At 37.0% G+C, this 27,521-nt stretch overlaps 1 protein-coding gene across 1 annotated transcript in view; it reads right to left on the reverse strand.

Moving 5' to 3' along the window:
• Nucleotides 1-27,215, reverse strand: part of LOC141362372 (glypican-1-like) — a 109,400-nt gene extending 82,185 nt beyond the window's left edge. The window contains exon 1 of the mRNA XM_073864355.1: nt 26,769-27,215. Within this exon, the coding sequence (XP_073720456.1) occupies nt 26,769-26,913 (145 nt within the window). The 5' untranslated portion in view covers nt 26,914-27,215. The remainder of the gene's footprint in view (nt 1-26,768) is intronic.
• Nucleotides 27,216-27,521: the final 306 nt, after the last annotated feature.

Genomic DNA, 27,521 nt, shown 5'->3' on the forward strand with positions numbered 1-27,521 from the left:
ATTTCTGTCTTCAGTTATACAGCAGAAGAACAAACAGTGAGTTCAACAAGCAGTACAGAACACAACGTCACTGCCAAAAACCTGAAGGACCCCGAAACGTTCCCCTCACGCAACTCTCAACTCAAATAAGAAACCACAAATTAGTTTGGTTCATCTGAACCCGACCCTGCGTGAGCGTCTCCTGTCCACAACTTCTTGTTAAACCACGTCAAGGTCAACGCAGGTACAAAGAGATACTGAAGAAGCCGAATCATGAGCACAACTTCTCGGATGTTTCGAAACACAGACATCTTTTCTTTTGGGTTTTTACCTGACCATGTTTTGCTCTTTTCTGACTCATTATTAAACAAGATGTATGATCAACTGTACCTTTAGGACATCTATGTGAAAATACCTTAGAGATGCACCGAATGTTCGGCAACCGAAAATATTCATCCAAAAATAGTAGCTATGTTTGCTGCATTTATAGCATTATAATTGTGTGCACCTCTCATTCTATGCTGGTTCCTATTTGATTGCATCATCAAAAACGTCTTTTCACTCCTTCCTTTATGAAAATTAACCATGTTTTTTGTGGTAAAAGTTTAGTTACTAGAGGTCGACCGATATGTTTTTTCATGACCGTGTCGATACCGATTATTAAAGATCAAGTAAACCGATATTTTGAACCTATAAGTCTGGTACGTCCAGTGGCTCTCACTAAATCGTTAGCTGCATGAGACTCAAATAGCGAATTTAAAATTGCATTACTTTATCGGCTTTTAAAATGACCGATAAAGACTGAATGTCGATAATCTGCAAAAAGCTTAAAGCAACATTATGTAGTTTTTTTACGATTAAATAATGTCTCTAAAATTATTTCAGTGATAGAACAACTTTTAACTGGACAAATTGTACTGTTGCTGCAACCTGAGCAGCCTCCTAGCTGCTACAAGCACACTCTGAAAGTGGCGGTGGAGGGTAGGAAACACAGCCCCGCCCCTCCCCCTGCCTGCAGAAGAGTGTCTGATACCAGGCACTGTTGCGCTTTTCAACCACATGGGGGAGCTGTAAGTCATTTTTAAATGGAAACTACATAGTGTTGCTTTAATATCGACATCGATAATCGGACAGATCAATAATCGGTCAACCCCTAGTAGTAAAAAAAACACGTTTTTGTTGTTTGTTTGTTTTTATTGATTACTATTAGCAAAACCGTTGTTTAATTACAGTAACCACAGTTTAACTATGGTTTTCAAAACCATGGTTATTTTGTTGTATGGTTAATTTCTTAAGGGTTGTTAGCTAGTTTCGGCCAAATTGTATCGGTTGCCGCCTTTATGCGCCTAAGCGGACAAACTGTTGTATAGATTGCGTTTTGTTATTACGCTGTCTCAGAATGATGACGTGTTTGTCCTACGGCGTTACCGTTGCTTCTCTATGAATTTCGAAAGGGGGGGTGAGCTGTGGACTGAGCCTTTGGTTGCAATTCACAGTCTCACTGCTAGATGCTGCTAAAAGTCCCACATTGCACCTACGATGTTCAACAGTACAGCACATGAGAAATATATATCATAACAGTTTACTGTCATGCAAACACCCCAAAACTGATGATTGTTGTATTCTGTTGTTTAGTCTCTCCGTTTCATTCATTCATACACATTCATTGTCGCCTCATCGTCCGTGAAAAGCTTTCAACAGGGATGTCATTAGATTCCCAGCATGTATCAGGACGGTCTATTACTACAAGGCTGCCCGCTGTTACTGTATCTAACCCGTAATGCCTTGCAGTAGAGGATTACACACCACCCAACCAGCACCACAGGTGGTTGATAAACACGGTACAACATATCAGGCTTGTTCAACTTCACGTGGCGTCGCAAGAACCGAAAGGCTGACATCAAAATAATGTAAGAGCGATTCGAGAAATCATATGGAGGAGTCTGCTCTCGCAGTACTGTGATGTCATCCACATGAAGTCAAACAAGCCTATTATAATTGAAGATTACATCAAGGTTTTTTAATTGCTAAATAATCTCAACAAAACGTAATCTCCCAAGATTCTTTGCGCTGTCAGCATATGACTCTATAAAGCACTTTTAGTGTTTTATAAAGTAAACCACTAATCCCTACTTAAGACTCAAACCCTATATCACACCAACCATTACAAATCCGCCAATATTTTATACTTAAGCTCTAAATGTTGGATACAGATTTAGATGGACTTGACACACATGAAACTATCGAATTGCTCCACATTAAAAGACTCAAAAAATGTAAACACTGAATATAGTGCATGCCTGGTGCATCCGTACAGTTCCCCGCAAATGAAAAATTCAACGGCATGAAAATCTCTGAAGCACAAATACGGTATAAACAGCTTGCTGGAAATGTCAGAGTGTGATTTCAATCAGAGCGCAGTGTACATAAATAACCACGAAAGGCTCAACATTCAGGGAAAGTAATGAAAGATTAGACTAAACACTCCAGACACCTGGGACATAACGTGTGGTATGATCACGCAAATATACACTTTACCCAATCACTGATGATGATTTACCTTTTGCTGTTTTTTTACCACGGTTGCTCAGATTGTTTAATTTAATGACAGTAAAATCAAGTGTGTGGGTTTTGTACAATATACATCTTGGAAAAATGATCATGTTTAAAGCATTGGGTGGATGATCAAGCATGCAACTAAAACGCTTACTCACAAACCTGATCGTTTCTAAAGGTCTCAAACACACATTTTGTCTTCGATTTCAATTCAATTTTATTTATATAGCGCTTTTCACAATAGTTAATTGTTTCAAAGCAGCTTTACATTAATAGAAGCAGTGAAAAGCACAGAAAAACAACAGATAGCACAACATAATACACGAAAGCATAAGCAGCTAAATTTGCTGCGGCTATGAATCAACATTATAAGCGAGCGTATTACTAATGTAACGTATAGAAGAGGGTGCTATGTTAAGCCCAAGAAGGCTGCCTCCCTGGGTTGAAAAACCCCCTAGGAGAAAAAAACCCGGGCTTTTTAGCCAGGGGAAATAAAAAAAGTCCTAGGAGGAAAAAACCCTTGGGATATATATATATATATATATATATATATATATATATATATATATATATATATAGATTAAGCGGGTTCTGCCGGTGATCATTGGTCAGGCATCAGCTGGGCATCATGTTGAAGGACGGCCAGTAGATCAGAGGTGTGCCGACTTTCACATTTACCGGAACTGGGTCTGTTTGTCTCATTGTCGATGGGTGTGTTTCTACATAATCTTCATTAATTGCATTCACATGAGCAGTCAAACTGATTTCTGACACTCTCATCAAACCAGACTTAACAAATGAGGGTGAATCTGCTCATAAGTAAGCCCAAAAATCTTGCATGACAGCACAAATGTAACAGTGTGAGCTTCAAAGCGCCAGATACACATTACCTGATGTCTGCAGATCAATGACTGTCACATCTGTAGCTTTAGATAAATCCTAGGAAAGCCAGATACTGTTCATTTTTATTATTAATATAAAAATGCCACACCCCATCCACAATCAGACCTGGGGACCTTGTATGTGTCACAGATGGCTTGTATGTGTTACACTATAATCAAGTCTATAAGTTAGATTCACACTACACACAAATCCAAAATGGTTTCAAATCTGATCTTCAGGACTGACTGTCACTTTGCCCATAATCTGGTTTGTGCAGACAGTGTTGTCTGTATCAAGTGTAAAAAATGGTTGAAATGTACAGTAGCAATGTACGCGTCAACATGATGCCAAGAGACTTTCTCATTTAATAACTGAGAATAGCTGTCCGTGTGGAAAGATGCGATGGAAAACCGAATCTCATCTGCTCATTTCTATCACTGCACCTCACCGCAGTGCTAAATTCACATGAGAAAACATTTTACGGGCATATTTTACGCATTCATGCATACAAACCGTGTCCAAAATCACTGATGCATTCATTCAGTCTCTACATGGTGAACACCACATAGTTGATGTATGAGGAGCATTGCACACTTAATACAGAATAACATCATCAAAGATGCATCTGAAAGAATTTTCTGTAATTAGACAAAACATTTGGACATTTGTGGTTGTGCAGGCCACATAAATAAAGGAAAATCTGTGTCAAACTGTAGCTAGTCTGTAGCTATTATAAACAGCACTGATATACAGAAATATATGGTTTGACGCATGACGCATGAAGTTAAATCCCGCGAGTAATCTAGAGCGTGGAACGCGATGCTTCACTGTTGGTGTGTACACACCAGAAGCGAATTTAATTATTTGTGCAAGGCAAAACATACAATGTATGTAAAGAAGCGAATAGACGTGGTTGGCGATGCGAATGATGCAAATTGGTTAGCACGATTGCCGCGAACGTGCGCTATTCGTTTCAAACGCATGATAATATTCAACGTGTGATAATATTCAAGTGGAAAATTTGCATGATGCAAAGTTAAATCCTGCGAGTTATCTAAAGCATGAATGCGATGCTTTATTTTTGGCGTGTACACAGCATTATGTTGTTCACACAAGAAGCTAATTTAATTATTTGCGCAAGTAGATACAAAGTCAATGTAAGAAGCATAAAGATGCGGCACATGATGCGAATGACGCAAATTGTTTGGCACGATTTTGTGAATGCCATTATTCGCCTCAAACGTGTCTTCTGCGCAATTTGAATTTAACAAGTGGAAAATTTGCATGATGCAAAGTTAAATCCCGAGAGCATTATGCATTATGCTGTTCACACCAGAAGTTGTAAAATAAATCTTTGGTTCGTACATATGTGAAGTTTTACTTCAAAATACCATTTAGATAATTTCTAGCATGTTAAAATTGCCACCTTGTAGGTGTGAGCAAAAATGTGCTGTTTTTGGGTGTGTCCTTTAAAAGGCAAATGAACTGATAATGCAAACACTGATCACCATAATCTCTTTCTCTCTCTCTCTCTCTTTCTCTCTCTCTCTCTTTCTCTCTCTCTTCTATGTTAATAAAAGCACTTGGGACCCAATTATAGCACTTAAACATGGAAAAAGTCAGATTTTCATGATATGTCCCCTTTAATTTTCATTAAAATATTGATAACTAAATTGTATCTAATAGAATAGTAACTGAATTAAACTGAAACCATATGAATAGGAATCAAATTGAATTGCCAAATTGGTCACAATACCCAACCCTGTATATTCAATCAGAAGACATTTTTCGCAATTATTCAAGACACTGTGAGGTGCTTCCCACTGATTGACACCTCATACGGTACGATCACACAGTATTTGCAAGAGGTGTTCATGGGCCGCTTGTGTTAATCACTCACTAACACATCCAAACTCTTTGGGTATAGCAAGCATTCTCAGCAGAGCTGCAAGAGTTCATGCAATATGTGGGCTTGTGTTTTGTTTATGAAGGCTATTGGCTTATAGGGCTTCATGACACTTTATAAATGCTCTAATAACATTCTCAACAGTACACCCAATTTGAAAGAAAGAATTGTAGGCTACTCGAAAGGATTCAAATAAGAGTCACTGTAAATTAGCGGTGCATTTCTGTACTATGTAACAGAGATGGCCTTCTGTCATGGTGAGATCTACAGTTATGTACTGTAATGACTGGGGAGGGCTAATATTGATGTCAGCTGTTCTCTTTTTCTTACTGTTTTTCTCACCCTCCTTCTCCCTGTCTCTCTCTATCTATCTCCTCTACCCGTCGGCCTGTGTGGATTTGTGACTCAATTTTGTTGAGTGATGCCATGTGGTGAGGTCACAGTGTGGAGAAACTTCTATTACAGACAAACACATATTCACTCCTGTACTGATATTCCTTGTACATTTATATCCATAACATTTCACGGAGGGGTAGATAAAACAGCAACTGTACAGACATTATATTAGATGGTGGTACAACAGTGAATGTTTTAAGGTACTGAAGGATTAACACATTCATATACAATAATACACAAAACCATCTACCAACTGAAGTACAGGGACAGAAAATATGTGGCATCCCAGTTGGCAATTTGGTTTTTAAACACCCCAACCAGTGGTTCTCAAATTGGGGGTTTGTGAGATGATGCCAGATGGGTCCCAGTTTTATGACATTTTTATGCTTCAGAAAAATGAGGCGAATAGCCAACAGCACTACATTGTATAATTTAATATGGTTTGTTTAATTCAAATTTTAAGTTTGAGATTGTTTTATGTCATGAATTCTCTGAAGTCTTTGGGGGACTGATGCACCCTACACAAGGGGGTGCACATGAGAAACATTTTGAGAACCATTGAGTGCGTTTACATGCACAGAATAAGCTGATAACTATGAAAAATCTGCTTATTGTAAAAAACTGTTTATATGCGTATGCACATTAATAAACCGGCTATGCAGAAAACTGCGTTTACATGGGACTTGGAGATTTGTCAGGTTTCTTGCAAGCAGTGACGTCACCGTCTATGGTACATAAAAGTCGTTAAAAAGTCGATGGCATATCTGTCTTAAGCTATACCTTTGTATCTCTTTTTGTCTCTGCAGAACCTGTAAATATGGCATCAGCTTTATTTATTGTATTTTTTATTAACTGCTTTAGTAAAGCGGAGACTTTATGCGTTACTTCGCGCTTACTTCGATGTGTGACGTCTATCTTTCACACACGGAGACATGCGCACATGAACAAAACTGAGAGATCGTTTTTTTGCTTACGCTGGCTTTCCCCGATAAAAAAGAAAACCGTTTACGCATTTACATGACCCCACATGTTATCAGTTTATTAAGCATAATCGGCGTAAGACTGTGCATGTAACGCACTCAATGACCTCAAATCTCAAGGACATCTATTGGAAACCACTTTAATCTCAAATCATATTGGAAAAATAAAATGCAACATTTACGCAGATAATTTTATCCAAAGTGACGTACAGTACATTGCATTCAGGCTATACATGTTTAATCAGTATATGTGTTCCTGAGAATTGAACCCACAACTTTTGTGTTTCTAACAAAATGTTTTAGCAATTGAGCTATAGGAACACCATGCAGCATGCACAATAACGAGGAATGGAAAGCGAGACAATCCCTTATGAAAATTAACCATGATATTGTACAATTAAAACAAAAAAAACATGATTCCTATAGTTAAACCATGGTTACCACAAAATAACCATGATTGTGCTGCAAAAACCATGTTTAAACCATGGTTACTGCAGTAAAATCATGCTTTTGCCAATGAAAAGCCTAATCAATTAACCAAAAAACTGTAGACTTAAATCTGTTAAAATGTAGAGATTTAATGCGTGTGTCATTTTTGATCATTTATTATATTTAATACTGAATTTGTGTAATTTTAGCCAGTACACAAACTGATCAAATCGATGAAACTGATTATATTTCACACAGATCAGCGTTAAACAAACAAGCAGATTTTCTGCAGTATTTCTATAATATTCATGGAGGAGAGGAATAAAATCAGGAATAAAGGCAGCGGCGCTGTGAGATTACAGTCTTGTGTTATCTTCATGTTAGCGGTTTCTCAGGAGACAGATAGAGATAAATGTTTTACAGTGTGCTTTTAACACATCTAAAAATACATCAATGTCATCTAACAAAAATAGCTCACTTTCTGTGTCAAGGCTTGTCTCTTAGAGATGATACGACCAGCATTTAAATATATGGGATAATATCCTTTACCATTTACTAGGGATGCACGGATGTGTCGGCCTATAATCGGTATGGGTAGATAAAACCATTTTCTAAAGCCGTTCGGCTAAAACACATTAATTTTAAATTACCCAAGACCAGAGGCTGCTAATATTATACCCGACCCGTGTGCCTCGGAAACTTTTAGACCCAAACCCGCTCGGGTCGGATTTCAGGTTTTTAGATCTAAGTGGACCATAAAGATTTCTAGTTTGCATGCTTTGCACTTTTAAGATTTCACAGCATCAACTTAATAATCTGAAACAAGGAGTTAAAGCAAAACTACCGGCATCTATCGGTATCAAGTAATTGGATCTGCACATTTTACCACAGTAATTGTTAATGGAAATAAATACAAATCTGCAATATAACCTACAGAAAGAAGTCATTTTAGTGTCTTTCATGTCACAGATTTTCAGTTTGCTAGCTATCTGTAAGGTCCATTTCCAATTACGATAAAGAGAAATCAGATTTCTTTGTAGGTTCATTTATACCACGGGTCTGTTGAATGCTGTATTCTGATTGTTTGAGAAATGTTCCGTGGGTATGCATTAATTTCAGATAACCGCACACCTAACTTGTCAAATGTCTTTAAAATATGCACCAGAGCAATGTTTGTGGTAACCGTGGTACAAGAGGAATAATTGACTCCGGTCCTTTGAATTATTTGAAAATAATGCACACCCGCTTCGCGTCGTGTCGCATTGCACGTTGGGTGTGCATTATTTTCTTATAATTCAATGGCCCGTCGTCAATTATTCCTTACATAACACACGCTGTTTCGGCTTATCTTATGTCTTGAGTACCTATAGAGTAGTATTACATCATTCATATCTTAGAAGAGTTTTATTAGATTTATAAAAGACAGATCACATCTACCAATCGTTTCCGGAAGCACGACCCTCTCGAGGCATACCGCAGGTCAGAAGGAGCAAGTCACGAGCAAGCAAAACACAAAAAAAAACATTATCCCACTATCTCTGGATAACCGCACGTTCGTGTCATTTACATTATATGCAATTATGCACTAATTGCCAACAAAACACAGACATTTGATGCAGTTTTACTTACTGTGTGCGACTCATGACCCGCCCCATTTTAATGAAATCTGCCATTAAACAAAGACACATGCACAACTGCTACCCGAGATATACAAACCATATCGATTGTTTCTATAAAGCTGCGTTCTTTGTGAAGTTAAACAAGCTTATATTTCACTCACAAACAACAACACAATCTTTCTGTGATGTTGATTTAATGTGCCCATATAAGGACTTCCACTGTGGGGAGGCTCTCTTATGCAACAGATTCAGAAGTCGAAAAAAGGGATGTTTGGCTCAGAAATACTGCGTCACACGTCCAACTGCTTTTTTGAACCTTTGCCAATGTTTAGCATGAGGAATCCAATTCTTTAACTGTGTAAGAACTGCCCTTTAAATGGGTGTATAAAGACCATATAGATAAAAGTGCACAAAAAAAATCCTCTGTCATAAAGTGTCAGCGTAATGTTAAAGATCTGTGCTGCTAACACAAAGATTGTAGGTTCACTCCCAGATAAGTGTGACCCATGAACTAGACTGATGAAAATCGCTCTCCATCTCCATTGTAGCTGTCAGCATAGCATTTAACCTCAGTTTGCCTCGGGGAGAACAGGCCCTGCAATTAGCGTACTGATGTTCACAATCTCTTCATTTTTTAACACCATGACAATTCTCATTACAGCCGTAATAAATTATTATATGAGCCATAGAGGCTGCAAACTAGACTGATCTCACATTACAAAATCCTGAATTACATAACACCAAGTTTTCAGCTAAACAACAACTCTACAGATACACACAATCGTTCTCTCTCTTTAGCTGGATGGAGATTCTGACGGGCTTTTTCCACATGATATTAATGAAAACCAACTCAAGGATCTTAACCTCAATGATCTAATATGAAGCTAGTCCTGCATTGCTAATGTTTTAAAGGTTTTGTAATCCATGACGCACAATTTTCTGCATATTTTGTTTTTACATGTTGTTTGAATGCAAGTAAATCTAAAATACGGTAGATCATAGCACAGCAATAGACTGATGCACTTAAAGTCATAGTTCACCTAAAAATAAAAATTACCCCATGGTTTACTCGCACTTAGGCCATTCTTGATGTACATGATGATCTTTTGGAGTTATATTAGAAAATGTCCTCGTTGTTCCAAGGGTTATGATAGTAAATGGTGCTTATTATTTAAAGCCAAAAAAGTCCATCCATCCTTCACAGAAGTAATCCACAGGAAGTTAATAAAGCCCTTTTGAGGGTTATCAATGTGATTTTCGTAAGAAAAATAGCAATGTTTAAAACTTTACAAACTAACTTTACCAGTTGCGAGGATAAAAAAGAGCCAGGGTGGCACCCCCCTAACACAGATTGACGGCTGGTCCACCCACCCATTTTTGAGGGAAAGCAGAGGAACTCACGCATAAATTATAATAATCTATTTAATAATAATCAAATACGCATCATTCAGAAATGAATAACTATTTATATAGAAAGGTTATCATTTGAATGTGTTTCTAAACCTTGCAAGTTCTCTAGGGAGTCAGCTGACATTGGCTTAAGTTAGCACCCTTTTCTATACATTACAATTACTACGCTCACTAGTACAGTTTAATATATGCCGCTGTACTCTGCTGCTTATGTTGTCCACCGATTTTTCTGTGTTTTCTCCTGCTTTTATTAATGTAAAGCTGCTTTGAAACAATTGTGAAAAGCGCTATATAAATAAAAATGCTAACATTTCATCCATTTGTACAATTTGAGGGTGCGAACATGTGATCTCTTTTCTGAGCACATATAAGCATGCATACTCAAATAGATACATACGTTTCAAAAAGCCTGCAAACACAGAATATCTGTGCGCTTCGCAATACCATTGTCTTGGCACGTATTTTCATAAAAACAATTAGCTGTGTGTTAAAGTGAAAAAATGCTTATCTGTTTTTAAAGTGGCAGTACCCTCAAAAAAAAAAAATCTGCTTTATGTCATTATATCAATTAAACATCAGACAACAAAAATAAAAGGTCATTTGCATTTAAAGAGACACACCCCAAAACAGCACTTGTGTACCTGCCCATCAAAAATAGGCATTTTCAACATGGTATAATAAATTATCTATAGGGTATTTGGACCTGTAACTTTATGGACACATTTTGGGGACACCTGAGACTAAGATTACATCTTGAAAAATTGCCATATTAGATGAGCTTTAAAATCTTTGGTCACTTTACATATCAAGTAAATGTATCTCGTTTTAAGAATGTTTTAATATTCTAGCTGGAAATCAAGACAAAAACACTTAGTATGACATTCTTTTCAATAAGTGTTAGAACAGCATGGCACTCTTCACATCTACTGCAGAAAGCCATGAAAGGTTTGAGATCAAATTTTCTGTTCATTGGTCTAAATTGGTCTTAAAATATGTGTATACCGAACATCTGATGGCTGTGTTCTAGAGGTCCTCTCAGGTCCAAAAAATGTACAGAGACGAAATGACCCGAATCACTTTTTACACAACGTGAATAAATTTCTTTTTTTAAAGAAAGGCAAAACCCGAGTCAAACATGAGAACATTACACCTAAGTTTGACCGAGTGGCAATGTCTTTTTAACCCAAATGTAAATGGCATCGACGTGTGTGCTTTCTGCAGACCAGCACGCACCAGTCAAAAAGAGACCCAGTGGCCTCGCATCCAATTTGGCCCGTTACCCTATTTATTTTCATTTCTTATCTGACGACACCAAGGTAACCTCTACAGTGTGCATTCAAAATTAATAGACAGGTCTATCTAAATGAAAATTAACCTACCACCAGCAACACAATGAGTGCGTTTACATGCACAGTGTTAAGCCGATTATGCTTAATAAACTGATAACGTGGGCTCATGGAAACGCGTAAAACGGGTTTCTTTTATCTGGGAAAGTCCATAAACGGCGTAAGCAAAAACCGATCGGCAGAGGTAGTTTTTGCTCATACCCCGATTTCGTGTGGCATGTAAACACCTTAACCAGCTTTCTTCATGTGCGCATGTCTCTGCATGTGAAAGATAAACGTGGAAGTAAGCGCAAAATAAAAGTCTCCGCTCTACTAATGCAGGTGGCAGAAAAGCTGTGAAAAGAAAAGCTCATGTTACATTTACAGGTTCTGCAGACACAATGAGATATAGATTAAGTATAGATTAAGACAGATATGTCATCTGCTTTTTGAACAACTATATGTACTATAGGTGGTGACGTCACTTCCTGCGAGAAACCTGACAAATCTCTAGGTCCCATGTAAATGCAGTTGTCTGTTTATTGATTTGCATGTAAACGCATGAAAACAGTTATAATAAGCAGTATAATAAGCAGATTTTTGATAGTTATCCACTTAAATTGTGCATGTAAACTCATTCACTGTCAAAAGCACTTTTGGCAAACAGAGGAGGGGTTGGAAAAGGACTCTATGCACACACACATGATAGTTCATGTCTTCTTGGTCCGTTTGGCAAAAACACGTTCATTTAAAATGACCCGAGGCTACTAATATTACACCTGACCAGTGTCTGAGACACACATGAAAGTTTTAGAGCAGAACCCGCTCAGGTCTCGGATCTAAGTGGACTTGTGAAGACCTTTACTGTGTTCCTGAAGCAAACCAAATGACTTGCTGAACAAGAAACCCGGTTAGGAGAAATGGTTTGAGCAATTTAAAGCCACAGCATTGCTCTTCCCAGCATCCACCTGCATCACCCCGACAGCATTTTTCCACCGCCCCGCCATGCCATATGTGTGAGTGATTTTATGAGCTTGCTGTACATTGAACAGTTTCTCATAAGCACCATTACTGATGTTATTACGTCAGAAGCTCATATGATGAATGGGGTGAAATCTCGCTCATTTTCCCACCCCTCCCTACAGCTGCTCTGAACCTGGCCAAGCTCAACACGCTCTATGCTCCCAGTCCACCATAGCGGAGCCACAAAGATCACTGTTGTCTGCACAAATTTAACAGGACGCCACACCGAACTTCACTATTGGGAACAAACAGCTCACCCAGCATGCTTGTGTCACACTTGCTTGATCTGATTCTAGTGCATTTAGTGTCCCAGATCCCCAATATCTTCATTTCTCTTTGCTCCCTTTGGGTTCTGTTTTTCTTCCCGACCCTACTTCAGTTCTGGCCTGAAGCTTAATACTCAATCTCTTGGGGTTTAAGTTACGCTGCTGTTAGGAGCATCAGGCCAGAGAAACTAAAATTAAAACCAAACTTGACAATCTCCGGAAACTTTTCTTTTTTGCTTTAGTTCTGTTACTCTGTGTTTTGTAAATCTTCTCTTGTCTCTTCTTCTTATTAATTTTATATCACATGTCAGGGGTGACAATGTACAATAATTTTAACAACAAATCAACACTGTAATATCGGTTTCTTTTAAGCTGTGGGCTGAATTTGGTTTCTCAGCCAACTTTTATCAAAATCATAATTTCTGAATTATAGCTGTTGAAGAGATGATAGCCGTCTTGCTAAATTTGGCCAGATGTTACCAACCCATTTAACCACATGCTCTCTATAAAATCCTGCACTTAAAAAGAAAGTGCATTTGACTGCTCCATAGATACTAGACGATAATGTGGCATCTAGGTATGTATATATCTATGGCCGACATTTAAAACGTGTGTGCCGCTTTCGTAAATGCGCTTCTTGAGCAGCAAATGTATTCTTGTGTTTGAAGATTGAACCACTGTAGTCAGGTGGACTATTTTATCAATGTCTTTACTGACTTTCTGGGCCTTAAAAGTTGTGAGTTGGGGCTCAGAAAGCTCTTAGAATTTATTGAAAAATATCTTAATTTGCATTTCGAAGATAAATAAAGCTCTTACGCGTGAGTAAATAATGACAACATTTTCATTCTGGGTTGAAGTTCTAAGAACGTTCACTGAAAGTTCCCAACATTCTCAAAAAAGTTCTGCTGACAGAAGTGTCCAGTTTTTTAAACGATCTAAAACGTTTCTGTGTTGTCTGAACGTTAGAGGAATGTTTGAAACATTATGAAAATGTCACGTTTAAACGTAACTGGTTTTTTATTGACTTGTTTGCTTGTTATTGTAAATGATAGAGAAACATTGCATTTTGTTAATTTAAAACTGTTATAAAACATTATTTTAGAATATTTGGTAAAAATATTGCTGTAGAAAACACAATTCACTTATTAAGTTTAAATGTTGATGTTTTGTTTCATTTTAAGTCACCATTATGGTGATCAGTGTTTGTTTTAGGACTCTTGACATTTTGTTGCTAGTTTAAACTTTGTTGTAACTTTGTGTGTATAAAACACATTTGTTATGGTAATGTAAAGATAATAGTGGTACATAATTGTAAAGATCATCATTTAATTAATTGATTTACTCTCTCATCAATATTTTATTTTCTGTCAATAATGTATATGAGATCCAGCAAACTCATAGCAGGTTTCAATTTGTCCCCTGATAATGTATTAACAGTTCTTTCATCTTTAATACAGTTATCAGTTTTCATTTCATTATCATTGTATACCTTTTATCAAAAAAATATACAGAACAGTAAAATATATGGAAAACAGTACAGAATGTCGTGGGTTACATTACATAAACATAAATATAAAGATAATTAAGCAGCTTATAGGATTGACACCATTGTAGAGTCTTACAAGCAACAGATTTTTTTGAATTCCTCAAGGAAATTAAATATATATCAAAATCTTTCTTTGGAGTTTTCTTTGAAAATTTGCATTTGTGAATATAACATTTAGCAAGGAGAAGCAGCAGGTTAAGAATAAATTTTAAATGAGAAGGGTCTAATCTCATAGTTTCACCAAAGAACACAATTTTTTGGTTTAAACAGAAATTTACTGAAAGATATCTTTTCATAAAATTTCAACCCAAAATATTTTGCAGTATATACATTCCCAAAATAAATGAAGGATTGTCTCATCAGCCTGATGACAAAAGGTGCACAAGGGGGAAATATTATTATTGAATTTAGCAAAGTTATAATTAACTGGGTAGCAATTGTGAATAATTTTAAGGGAAATTTCAACCACTTTATTAGGTAAAAAAAAAATTCTGAAGGAGCCAGAAATCTTCCCATACTATATCATCAAATTTGTTATTCCAAAAGTTTAAACAAGCATGTAAAGATATCTGATCTCTGTTAAGCATTGAGCGAATTTTTTTGTTTGATAAACTACTGAAAGAATTTTGATCAACAAATAGATTAGTGTTACCAAATATAAATGAAGAACATAACAGACCTTTAGGGTTATCATTGTATACCTGAGGCTTCATTGTAACACTGTGTGACAACTAACCCGCTGTGTAAAAATGTTTTCAATCCCATCTATCAGTTACTAGAAGCTCCTGACATGTTTCAAAATGCTGTTATGTTTTAGGTAACAAGACAGTGATTAAAATAATATAAGGTTGGATTTGGGGACTTACACACCCAACTCAGAAAAAAAACATAAGATAAAGTAATGTACTTCCATGACTCTTTGTTCAATATCTTAACCAAAACACATCAAAACTTTTTACAAATTCACAGGAGATCTTCTGACTAAAAGCACAGATTGCTCGGCCCTGTAGAAATATGTAAAGTAGCCATGTTACAATTAACCCCGCGTTAGTTTGTGCCCTGCTCACCCCTACACATGTGTATTTGCTCCAGAAATGAAAGCGTGTGTGTGTGTTTGGAAATGTTTATCTGGCCAATGTGAACGAGAAATAGGAAGACACAAGCAGAGGACACTTTACAGCAGTAATTAAACTCAGAAAGAAGAAAGAAGAAAGGAACAAATTGCATCATTCTGAAGTTTGAATATCTATGTAATTGGAGCGTACAATTTGGTTCTTACAATGAATCATCAAGACTAGTTTGTGGTTAGAATTATAACCAATAAAACAATTTCCCAGAGAACAGCGTGCCCTCAGAGTCCGGGTCAAAAACTCACAATACAGTCGAACTATTCAAGCGCTACAAAGCACAGGTGTCAAAAATGGACAAGCTGTGGATTAGACCCATCAGCGCAGACACAGAAAAGATTGGGTTTTAGGCGTTGGTTCTGAGTGAATTATTGGTGTATCAGATCTGTGTGGTTACAGTCATGACAATCAGCACACACCTTGTTTTTAGTCAACTGTACACAAAAAATCAACATATATCTGAATAACATATAGTATTGCTTCATATGTCCACAGAGGGTGTGCTAAAGAGTTGAAAATGCTGAAAAAAAGCCCTTGAATGTACCATCTGGCACATGTTAAGTGTTTATGTTTAGGTTCACAAGACTAAACAATTTATCATGAAGGTGTATATCTGAATGATTGAAATGATTTATGTGGTGAAAACTTAGCCTGGGTGCCAGCCGATCTTAGCCCCGCCCACTAGAGATGTTCACATTGACCGTTTAACCGTTAACCGAAGGTAAGAATTTATGACCAATTAACATTATCAGTTAAAAGAAAAAAATATTTGTAAATACATTGTGCGTGTCGTCATGAGCTGACAGACATTTCGCCACTTTTCTATCTTTAATTTGTGAATGTCCTGTAAATGACACAAATTATTGCTGCCTGACGGTCTGATAAAGTAATCATTTGTATGAGAAATCATTTGTATGCGTGTTTGAAAGCTCGATGGAGATGCGCGCGTGTCCGCGCAAGATGACGCGGTCCGTCTCCGTCTCGCGCACATCCGGACAGATGTTCGCTGATGGCCTCTGACCCTGACCATAAACATCTATCTTTTTTGCACAAACGGAGAAAGACGACGCAAAAGCCAAACTTTCTGAAAAGCGTCCTGCTTTAGAAATGACCACTGTGGTAGATGAAACAGAGACAATCTGCCCTTTTTGGATATTAATCCTCTGGACTGATCACGTGCTTTTTAATAAGGTAATGTTGCGTGAATATCTGATAATGTATGAATCCTGGTTCTGTTGTAGATCTGTCGCTGCTGTTTGCACGTTCAAATTAAATGTTTTTTTTACTAGTTCACAGACAACCGTCAACTGTATTTTTACTCAATGACAATTTCATATTAAAATCTTATAAGTTAACGGTTAATGTTCGGTTTAGAAGCTACGGTTGTCGGTCGGGAAAATTAACTGATATGAGCATCCCTACCGCCCACAACATTTTGAGAACGGGAAGATTGGTCTGTGGTTTCTCCGTTGAGGAGCTAATATGCTAGACCCAAAGCTGGTCGAACCAATCAAATTGTCAAGGCGGGCTTTATACGATGATGGACAGATGATCAACAGTAACGTAATCAACCACGTCACCAAAGAGCGCATGTGTTGAATCTGTTTACAACAAAATGGCTACCGCTGGAGAATTCAGATGTGTAGATTCTGACATTGAGTCTGTTCTAAAAGATATCGACAGAGCATTGATTTTAAAAGAGGAACAGAGAAACGCGAGCAAGGCATTTGTTGATGTTTTTGCCGTCCTTCCTACGGGATTCGGCAAAAGTTGGTCGCACTTATGGAGGACAAAGTTAAAGAAGCAACTGAAATGGGTATCACAGCGATGCAACTCGGCGCGCATGACGAGATGGATATAAGTAGCGGTGGTTGCCAGCTTCTTTTCGGAAGCCCGGAATCGTGGCTGCTGAATAAGCGGAGGGACATGCTAGGCTCCGATATTTTTCAAGCCAACGTAATGGGTATTGTCGTGGATGAAGTTCAACTAACGTACAAATGGTAAGAGATAGTCTTACTGTATGACTTAGTAAATACTTAATGTTGTGATATAAATGAAATGTTGTAAACATAATAGGTGTTGATGTACGTTCGCTAACTCAGACTTAGTATAATCACAATGTTAGTGTCATTGTAGCGAAATAATTAGCAGTTCAGTCACGCTGCAAAAGACGTCATTTCAACATACGTCACACACGCCGTTGCTCTGATTGGTCGTAGGTCTATCCAATTGAGTGCAGAGGCATTTTTCGGTTGAGACACGCCTCATAATTATAGTTCAATGGAGCGGTATCAGACTCAAATTCTGACTAGAATTGAGTATGACAACGTCAGGCTAGTGAAAACAATAATTATGCCATTCACTACAAACAACACAAATTTATTTAAAAAGTTTTTTTCATAAATGAACCAAAAATCAAAGCAAAATCACCCAATAAGAGGTCAGAATAAATTTGAAGGTCAATGCTGTGAAACTTCAGAAACTACTTGATAAAATGAACAAGTGTTTATAAGTGTGAAGAAAAAGGACCATTTGGACTTTGTATGTGGATGATACTAAGTCTTTGTGTTTAAAATTGTTTAAAATGGTCTGCAAGTGTGCGTTTTTATGTAACGCTTCACCTTTTGATGTGATTATGTAATATGTAAGGTCATGCTGGAGCGTCACATGGCGGACCCTGTATTCATCTATTATAAAGATAAGAAGAGCTATTTAAAAAAATATCTGAATATGTGTTTGTATGAAAAAGGATGGACATATGTAACTCGGGTGGTTTCAGGGTGAGTAAATTATGGGGTAATTTTCAAGCTTAAGCTACATTTAAACTGTTGAGGTCCACTGAAGTCCATTATATGGAGAAAAATTCTAGAATGTTTTCCTCAAAAAAAAAAAAACTTAATTTCTTTTCGACTGAACAAAGAAAGACAAACATATTGGATGACATGAGGGTGAGTAAATTATCTGGATTTTTTTAATGAAAGTGGAGTAATCCTTTAATGGATTCTGCCAACAATGTGATATTTCTGAATGGCATTATGTCAGAATTAAGCGGATTTAAAATTACACAAAAATATTTGATAAACATATAATATGGGTGATTCTCACGAAACCATTGAAACACCACAGCACTAATGATTTTAGCTTTAAAATGTGTAATATAGTAACATTAAAAAGCATCAGAATTAACACAATACTGTGTTCTACCTTGCACAATGTGTGATTTCAACATAAGAATTTATAATTGTACATTTTATCTCATTTTCTGCTGACATTCTCATTACCGCAATGTGTCCGGCTGTGTTTGAACATGCGTTATGTTGTAATTTAATCAAATTAACACAAAAATATTATGAAAAAAAAGAAATGGATGTTTTGCTAGACTACTTTAGATGACAGAACAAATATTTACTGAATATTCATGTATAATAATAATGAAGAAAAATTAGGAAAATGATGTGTCCATGCCTGATGTTCTCATCCTCCGCAACACTTTTTGAGAACAGTTTAAGCACACATACAGAATTTTAATAAAGTTTGATTTTGAGTGACCAAGCACATGGACCAGTTACTTCAAGATGGCTACCAGGTAAGATCATTTTTTTACAGTTAATTTGAAATATTGTCTTGTCAGAATGCTTACACGACATTTTGATTATCATTACCGCAACAGATGCTTATTAAATGTTAATTTAATTAATAGAAGCATAATACTTTGATTTTAAATGCATGTGCAGAATCTCCAAATTATGTTCTTTCAGGTTTGTCATGTCATTTTGAAAATATGTCAGTGTTGATGTTTACTGACTGTTGCGGTAATGAGATTTTTTAGGACTAATTTTTTTAATTATGTTACAAAAAGTGTTAAATGATAAGTAAAAGTTTTTAAATTAATGTTCCCATTTACTCCAGACTTTGTTTTTCAATGTCTGGTGGGAAAAAAAGTAAATTTAAGCAATTTTTACATTTTCATGCTTGACATTTTTAAAACCAAGTTTTCGTGAGAATCACCCATATAGTAGCATTCCGTTAATATCATTTCCTTTTTGAGGGAGGTGGCTTTTAGCAGCCTTTGCATCTGACCTTTAAAAATATATATATATATTAAATATATATTATATATATATTTAAATTTTAAATATATATTATATATATATTTAAATTTTTGAAACTCACCTACTAAAATTTATGTGTAATTGAATTTACTGTAAAAATTTTCAGCAATAAAATAAAATAAGGGACTTATTTGGAAGATACATTTAAAAAAATAAACCTGCTATTCAGTATCTATCATATATCAGTATCAATACAGATCCCATTTTTAGCACTCTCTCTCTCTCTCTCTCTCTCTCTCTCTCTCTCTCTCTCTCTCTCAATTTATCAAAGATGTCTTCATATAAATGTCACCTTGGCTTGTCACTACCTCTCTCTCTGTCTCTCTCTCTCATGTGCCCTTCACTCACAAGAAGGCTGAGACTACATTACACTGCATGTATTACAATCAGAATCAGTTATTTGTCATATTTAGTGCCCAGATAATTTAATAGACCACCCGGTACTGCAGACTTACACCGCGACTCTCTTCAGCTGCTTATTTTACACTTATAATATTCAAGTTATGGCTCACATCCAAGATCACGGGCCAAGATCTCTGCCCGCGCACAAAGACAGGTTAATGTCTCACCAATTGTCAAAAAACCCCAGAGTCTGGTCCACTAATAACAAGACAATAACACTTAAAACAAACGCCCAAAAAAATCAGTTTAGCATAAATGACCATGCTGGTCTGGTGGCACTGTGTCAACCAGGCACGTGCACAGATAGGGCTCAACCTGTGCAGAACACATGCCCTTTTTATCCTTACACTCCGAAGTGCCCTTTTTTTTCTAGAGAATTTGATTAGATTTTTTTTCTTTAATAAATCAATGCTATTGGTAACCCTTTACGTATGTCTGTCTGTTTTACAAATATATTATCAAATAAAAGTTATTAAAAAACAAAATCTTTTTGGTTCCGCTCAAACTGTCAGTCAAACCTCTTAACTCCGCCCCCTGATTGCGACAATCCACAGCAGAGCAGCTGAACGTCTTGCAACTGTGGATATCCTAGAAGACGAGAAACTTGTAAAGGATACAAGCAGGCGCGGAGCTATGGGCGCGGAGATTGACAGCTGGCCCGCCCAATCAGAAATGTAAAAAATACTACTCTGTATAGTTAGACATGTATACTACTTTATGTGGTGTAATTTATCTATTGCATGTTATGTTAAAAACTATAAGTAAGCCTGATAACTATTTAAAAACTATTAAAGCAGTTGAATGTTGCGTTATAATGAAATATTTCCGAGCAGCTTTCAGCCATGATCACTTTGAGAACTTTTTTTGCAAGCAAGTAGAAAACGTATTTTGAATAACAACACGTTATAAATATGTGCTGCGCGCTTTCCTCTCAATAACATAAACACACAACAAATATGACAGCGGGGTAAAAAATAGAAAGAAAACATCTGATCACAGTGATGTTGTTTGATATAGCGATATAGCAGCACTATAAGTCACGCCACGTTTATTGCTACACTTTATACAATATAGCCTATTGCTTTTAAGCAACAAATAGCCTATCATAACAACCTATAAGCCTACTGTGTAATTGAGACATTAATTTAAGAAATGCATTAAAGCAGAAAGACGTAGGCTGCGGAAATATAGTGGGTTCACTTCAATCCACACCACAGACGTTCTTGGTTTGCTTCCTATTTATTAAATCGGGGCAATTGTTTGATCAAACATTGATTAATATTAAGATACAATTTATACAAAACGAAATTCACTTTAAAGAAAGTCTTTCTACAAAACAAACCTCGCAAAATCGCTTGCCCGACGTCCATTACGGGCTATGGCGAATTCCTGTCGGGCTAAAAAAAAATGATGCGCCTTGGCCGTCGGGCGGAGGAAAAAATATTGTAATGTGTTTGCATTCTCTCAGATTTAGTTAGGTAATTATGTTGTATGTAATTCGGCGTCATCTTGTTAGCCATTACTATCCTCACTAACAAGTGAAACTGCCAGGAAATGAAGTGAAAGCATTAAATCCATTATTCCTTTCGTTCACGTCTGATATGCGCGCTCCTCGGCTCCGCTCTTCACGAGTAGGCTTGCTCTTGTGCTCATCAAAAAGTATATTAAATGTTTATTTATTTGTCATTTCGTTTAACCCCAGAGTCTAACATTATTCTAGCAATTCCCTTTTTATTTCTTTATTTAGTAAGTTAACTTAAATATGTGAGAACGAAAATATATTTTTAGTGATTTGCATGAAGAGAATATGATGTTAGAAGCTTCATTTTAAGCATTTAGTAGCCGTATTTATTTAAACACTTTAATAGGTTATTTAAAAAAGTATAAGGTTTTTTTGGGTTCATTTATATTTCCTGTCACTGTGTGCAGGTTCTTTTTTTTGTAGGCTATGAGAGCCCAATATTTTTTTTACCAAAAAGGCTTAATAAATGCCACGTTGCATTACAATTTAAAGTATCAATAATGTCAAAAATGTGACGTGCTGTTCGGGTGTGTGGGTATGATGTTTAAAGTAGTGTTCTGAAGTTTTGACGAATTTTATAGACTTGTTATAGTTTCTTATTCAAAAGTGACACCCATAGATTCAGGCCCACCCGGACTTAATCCATGCCCCCCCATATGTCACGTTCTGCATCCGCCACTGGATACAAGTATGTTGCCCTGCTACTCATCTCATTACAATATCTGGAAATGTATGTATCTTATGCCTAGAATTAGCCAAGAGGGCTGTATGATTCTTTAGTTCATAACTTTTTATTCTGAAATCAACTGCACAAAGTTAAGTCTGTTTAGTATTTTTCAGTAATGCAGTTATTTTGGGAAAATGTGAATAATTGCAGGCTGATTTAAGGTGTGCTCAAAATTTTCTGCTTGCGCTTCTAACATTAGGGGCTACAGTGCTCCAAATCACCAAAAAGTTAGCCCTGAATGACTAGACTAATTTTTTTTATACATTTTCATTGCTGGCTTATTTTAAGGAAAGTGTAGTTCACAAGAGAGAACAGCCAACCTAAGTGCACCTTCAAGAGACCAACGTTCCTGGTCCTCAGCACAATTTTTGCCATTATTTTGATCTTAAATCTCATATTTCCCCTCTTCTCAGTGACATACATAAACATGTTAACCTACTATTAATGAATTTTTAAATCATTAATAGTAAATAAATATAAAGTTTTTAAGACGATTATTATGTGCTATTTATTTGGAGGGGGTGCCCTTTTTCAGTTTCAGCATATGCCCCTCAAAAGGTCTGTGCACGGCCCTGGTGTCAACCATTACTTGGTAAGCCAGTTTAAAAAAAACGGTAGGGATGGCACAGCCACGCAGCATCCAAAACAATGTTCAGGTTTTTAAATTTTGCGGATTGAAATCAGAGGCTCAATATCAGCTCTTCATCTTCCTCCTCATCCACAAAATTTTCTCTAGCTGTTTCTCTTCTCTGTGTGACATCAAACACACGAGTGTCAGACTCAAGAGAACAGATTACAGTTTAATGCTTTCAACATCTATAGCATCAGTACTATAAATGCATCCCTGTGTGTGTGTGTGTGTGTGTGTGTGTGTGTGTGTGTGTGTGTGTGTGTGTGTGTGTGTGTGTGTGTGTGTGTGTGTGTGTGTTTAGCAATGCTCAGTACCCTCTTTATCTTGATATCGATTGCATTTATATAAACGCAAATTAATCTGCAATTGAAGCATTCATATCAACACTCCCAACAAATCCATAGATCTGAATTATCCACACAGACATGTATCTCGAATAAGGAAACGCAGTAGTGTAATAGGTGTATGGGAAATGTGATTTAAAAGTTTAAATATTCATGCACAGAGATGTGCCACAAGTCACTGCAGTATATATGATGTCAGTGTAAACTCCACAGGCCATTTCACAAAAAACAGGCCCCAGCAGATGCACCAATTGCAGTTTTGCCACAGGGTGGTGTTTTAATGCTCTGAAGTATACAAAACAATGATGATAGCTTCTTTATAATCACTGCAAAGACAGCTAGGGGGCGCTACACTATTACTACAGATGCTACAGGTTAAAGTTTTTAATAGCTTTCTGGCACACGTCTTCCTCGTGGTCTCTTACCGTATGGCTTTTTATTGCATTATTCACATTTTAAAGTAGTCTGCTTTTGTAATGACTGAACATTAACTTGAATGTTAGAGCATCTGCATGTGCATATGTGATGTATAAATGTATCAGATGCTTCAGAGTTTTCTTCCCATTGAAAGAGCAACTACAACATAAGTAATCATTTTTGCTACACAAATAACACTTTGCAAGACAACATGCAAAGCGAATTAAAAGCGATGGGAGTTTAATTTTTCTCAAATGTGTTCGATTCCCAGGGAACACACACTTGTTTTTCCAAAATGATGCAAACTACAGAAATTGAATACAACTGACAAGAGTCATCATCATATAATACTAACCATGACACACAGACATGTGTTTGGCTTTAAGGAGGTGAGTTACAGATTATCACTGTGTATTCTCATAGGATCAGGAACTGGCGTGGGACGTTCGAGTTGTTTGGCCAATTGCAGGGTGTGCCACAGTTTGTTATGACAGAAACCCCTATCCAGATCACCAGGGGAGCATCATCATAACTCATTTGTGAGTAAAACAGCATGCATGTGTGACCGATACAAGACAGCTGCTCTTAAATAAGCTTTTCTGCTGTTGATACAAAACACAATAAACACAAACACACACAAGCTCACAATTATGCTCAGGGGCCAGAACATGGCACTCGAGGGATTTTAGTCAAGAAGAGATGATGTACAATCCAGAAATCTCAAATTCGGCTTTATTTATTTAAATGAAAAAAAATGAAATGATGTCATCACTTTCTGATCCACAAGTTGTTATAAACTTGTTTAAATGTATTTGTTTTGCTGAACACAAATACGTTAAACATATTTTTTTTTATTATAATAACCAAATAGATCAGGGGCACCATTCACTTCCATAGTATTATTTTTTTCTTATTATGGAAGTCAATGATGCACCTGATTTGCTTTGTTACTAACATTTTTCAAAATATATTTATTTGTGTTTAGCAGAATAAAGATATTAATACAGGTTTGTAACATTTTGAGGATAAAAAAAATAATTTTTGGGTGAACTTTCTCTTTAAAGTTAAAGGTATTGCGGAAGATTTTCTTTTTCCGGGTGGATCATCAAGACTATTGGTCCTTCTAGTTGTCAAAGTGGAGAAGGCGGCTCTTTTCTAAAATTCAACTACACCTTTAATGTGTGTACGTTTTAGCGGAATCTAGTGGTGAGATTGCGAATTGCAACCGACAGCTCACCACTTAATTTCAAAAAGCATACAGTAGCCGCCACGGGACAAACATTTCATCGTCTGAGACAACGTTGGAACGAAATGCAATCTGTAAAACAGTTTGTTCGTTTAGGGCTACTGTAGAAACATGACGGTGACTTCCATGTAAGGAGATTTGCGGTGTATGGAGATAAAAACGTCTCATTTTAAGGTAATAACAATACAGTTCATTATGTAAGGTCTTTATACAGTACACAACTAATAATAATATAGTTATATATATTATATTGCATTCCTCTCAAGAGATCCTTTTAAAAGTTACACACTGCACCTTTAAGACATTTCCTTTTGAAAAAGTGAAAATTTGACCAAAGAAAAATATGTGAGGAAAGATTCACAAACTTTCTAGGTTCACAATGAGAAAATGAAATGATGATCTCAACGATGTCTCAAACTTGGCTCAGATTTGCCAAAACACCAAAGATTTGAATTCATCAAGACCAAAGTATTGGCTCAACAATTGTTTCATCTGTGTCTCATAAGAAAGTTGAGGAAAAACATCTGAGAAAATAAGAATACTGAAAAGTAAACTAATCCTTTAAGACTTTTCCTATTGTTATGTGAAAAGATTTCCTGAATTAGATTTACCCATTCAATGTTACTGTAGTAGGAAACAGAATGGAAAACCAGTTAGATAAAAATGTCTCGATCTATTAAAAAGAAGAGTTTGGGTTTAGATTTTCTTTCCAGACAGCTGACAGCAGTCATGCAACTTTAATATTCACAAAAACCAAAATCAGATCCCCGCAGTTTTATGCATGGGAGGATAAGTATGTCGGCTCTTGAGTGCAGACCCAGAGAACTTCTCTTCTTAAAAAAGTGCAAGATAATTGAAGAGCATTTCCTGGGGGAAACTCCTAACTCTGAAACAATTACTTTCAATTAAATCTCATTCTGTCTGTGCGAATGTGTTAGTATGAGACTAATGGGATAAAAAAGGATCGAAACACGGCCCTCATTGTTAGCGTGTCTGACTGAAACGATCGTAATGATGAAACAGTCTGATTAAATGTGTCTGAACATGAAGTACGATTTTATGAGGATAATGATTTCATCACATTAATCTCCAGCATCCAGCATTTCACCTCTATTAATCTTCTAAATGGAGGACACTTTCTGATCATTACAAATACAAGGGATCGGATTGTGTGTCACAACCGAAGGATGATGGGTAAAAAATGTCCAGGCTGCAGTGGTCAATCTTAGGCTGTAAAAAATGCAGTGAAACAGAGACCAAGGTACAAGAATGAACTGCTTCTATATTTACAGTACTGTGACAGCTCACCGCATACCTTTAAGTATAGGAGGTCAGAGGTCAAATCATTTAATCTTAAATCATGTCTCAAAAATCAATTGTGAACGCTTTTGCCGTCATGGGGTAACTGTGGATGTGATTCAACTCCACCCTAACACACACACACACACACACACACACACACACAAACCAGCAGCAGCAAATAAACTTTCAGACTGCAGAAATATCAGAACATTCAACAGCAAATGTTTGTGTGTAACCACAATGCAACACTTTTATGAAAGACAGGACTGTGACAAGTCTTATGACAATTTCTGTCTCATTTTCCAGGAATGACAATAAAAGTGAATAGATAGAAAGATAGACATATAGACTTATGTATAGACAGAAAGACACGCTGTGTTTCTGTATGAATAACGTTAATTTCTACTTCTAATACTTTATTCATGAATTCAAACTGTTTTAGTAAATGCAACAAGCAAAAATGCATGACTAAATTCTTTATAAATGACATTTTGTGGATATAATATAATGAAGTAGGCTACTCGAGTTTGTGCCACATCTAATCCCTTCATGAAAAGCGTTATGTATGTTGAAAAACTTAAATCCTAAAACACTGCAAGATCAACAAAGCTTTTCATTTACCGGATATTTCAGTGTGCGGGACTCCGTCTCCATTGAAGCCCTTGGTGTTATAGAAGTGTCTGAGGTCCGTGCATGTCCTGGCTTTAGCGTCCCCGAATACCGTACCGGTAAAAGCGCACAGAACCAGCAGCGCGAGGAAACCCATCCTGTACGGGACGAGAGTGATGTGCAAAACCAAATCCAAAGACGAAGAGAAGCGCGTCGCGTCCCTGTGCGATGAAACGCATCCACTGCTTACGAATCTGACGCGTACCGGTTTAGGGCTCCGTTCTGTTCCCACGCGCAATGACAGCAACTTAATTGAAATCAGCCGACGTCACGCGTCAACGCGCAATCATACGAGAGAGACACGACCGGATAGTTTATGTAAGAAGCGCGCACTGGAGCGCACAGTCCGGCGCGCTTTAGCGGCAAGCGCGTGAGAGCTTTGGTGATGCGTCTGCTGCGCTCGCGGTTGCCCGAATGCGCAGCTGAGCGGCACCATCTGCAGGGCATCGGGTTCGTCTGCCGGCGCGTTACATCAAATCCGCCCGCTGGCCAATGAACACGGGATTGCGTTTCCCCACAGGCTCGTTAAACAGCGTGTTCTGTGTGATAGTATCAGGATCTCACAGAGTCTTCGTGTCGTTTGGGGAAATTCTGGTTTTGATAGTCATTATCTAGGGTTTGGGTCTGGACTCAAATATGTTTAAGGAATGTATAAAGACATCCACACACGATCACACTGACGTGTCTGTCATAGGCTATATCAGA

Source organism: Misgurnus anguillicaudatus, unplaced genomic scaffold, assembly GCF_027580225.2.
Source record: "Misgurnus anguillicaudatus unplaced genomic scaffold, ASM2758022v2 HiC_scaffold_26, whole genome shotgun sequence".
Classification (NCBI taxonomy): domain Eukaryota; kingdom Metazoa; phylum Chordata; class Actinopteri; order Cypriniformes; family Cobitidae; genus Misgurnus; species Misgurnus anguillicaudatus.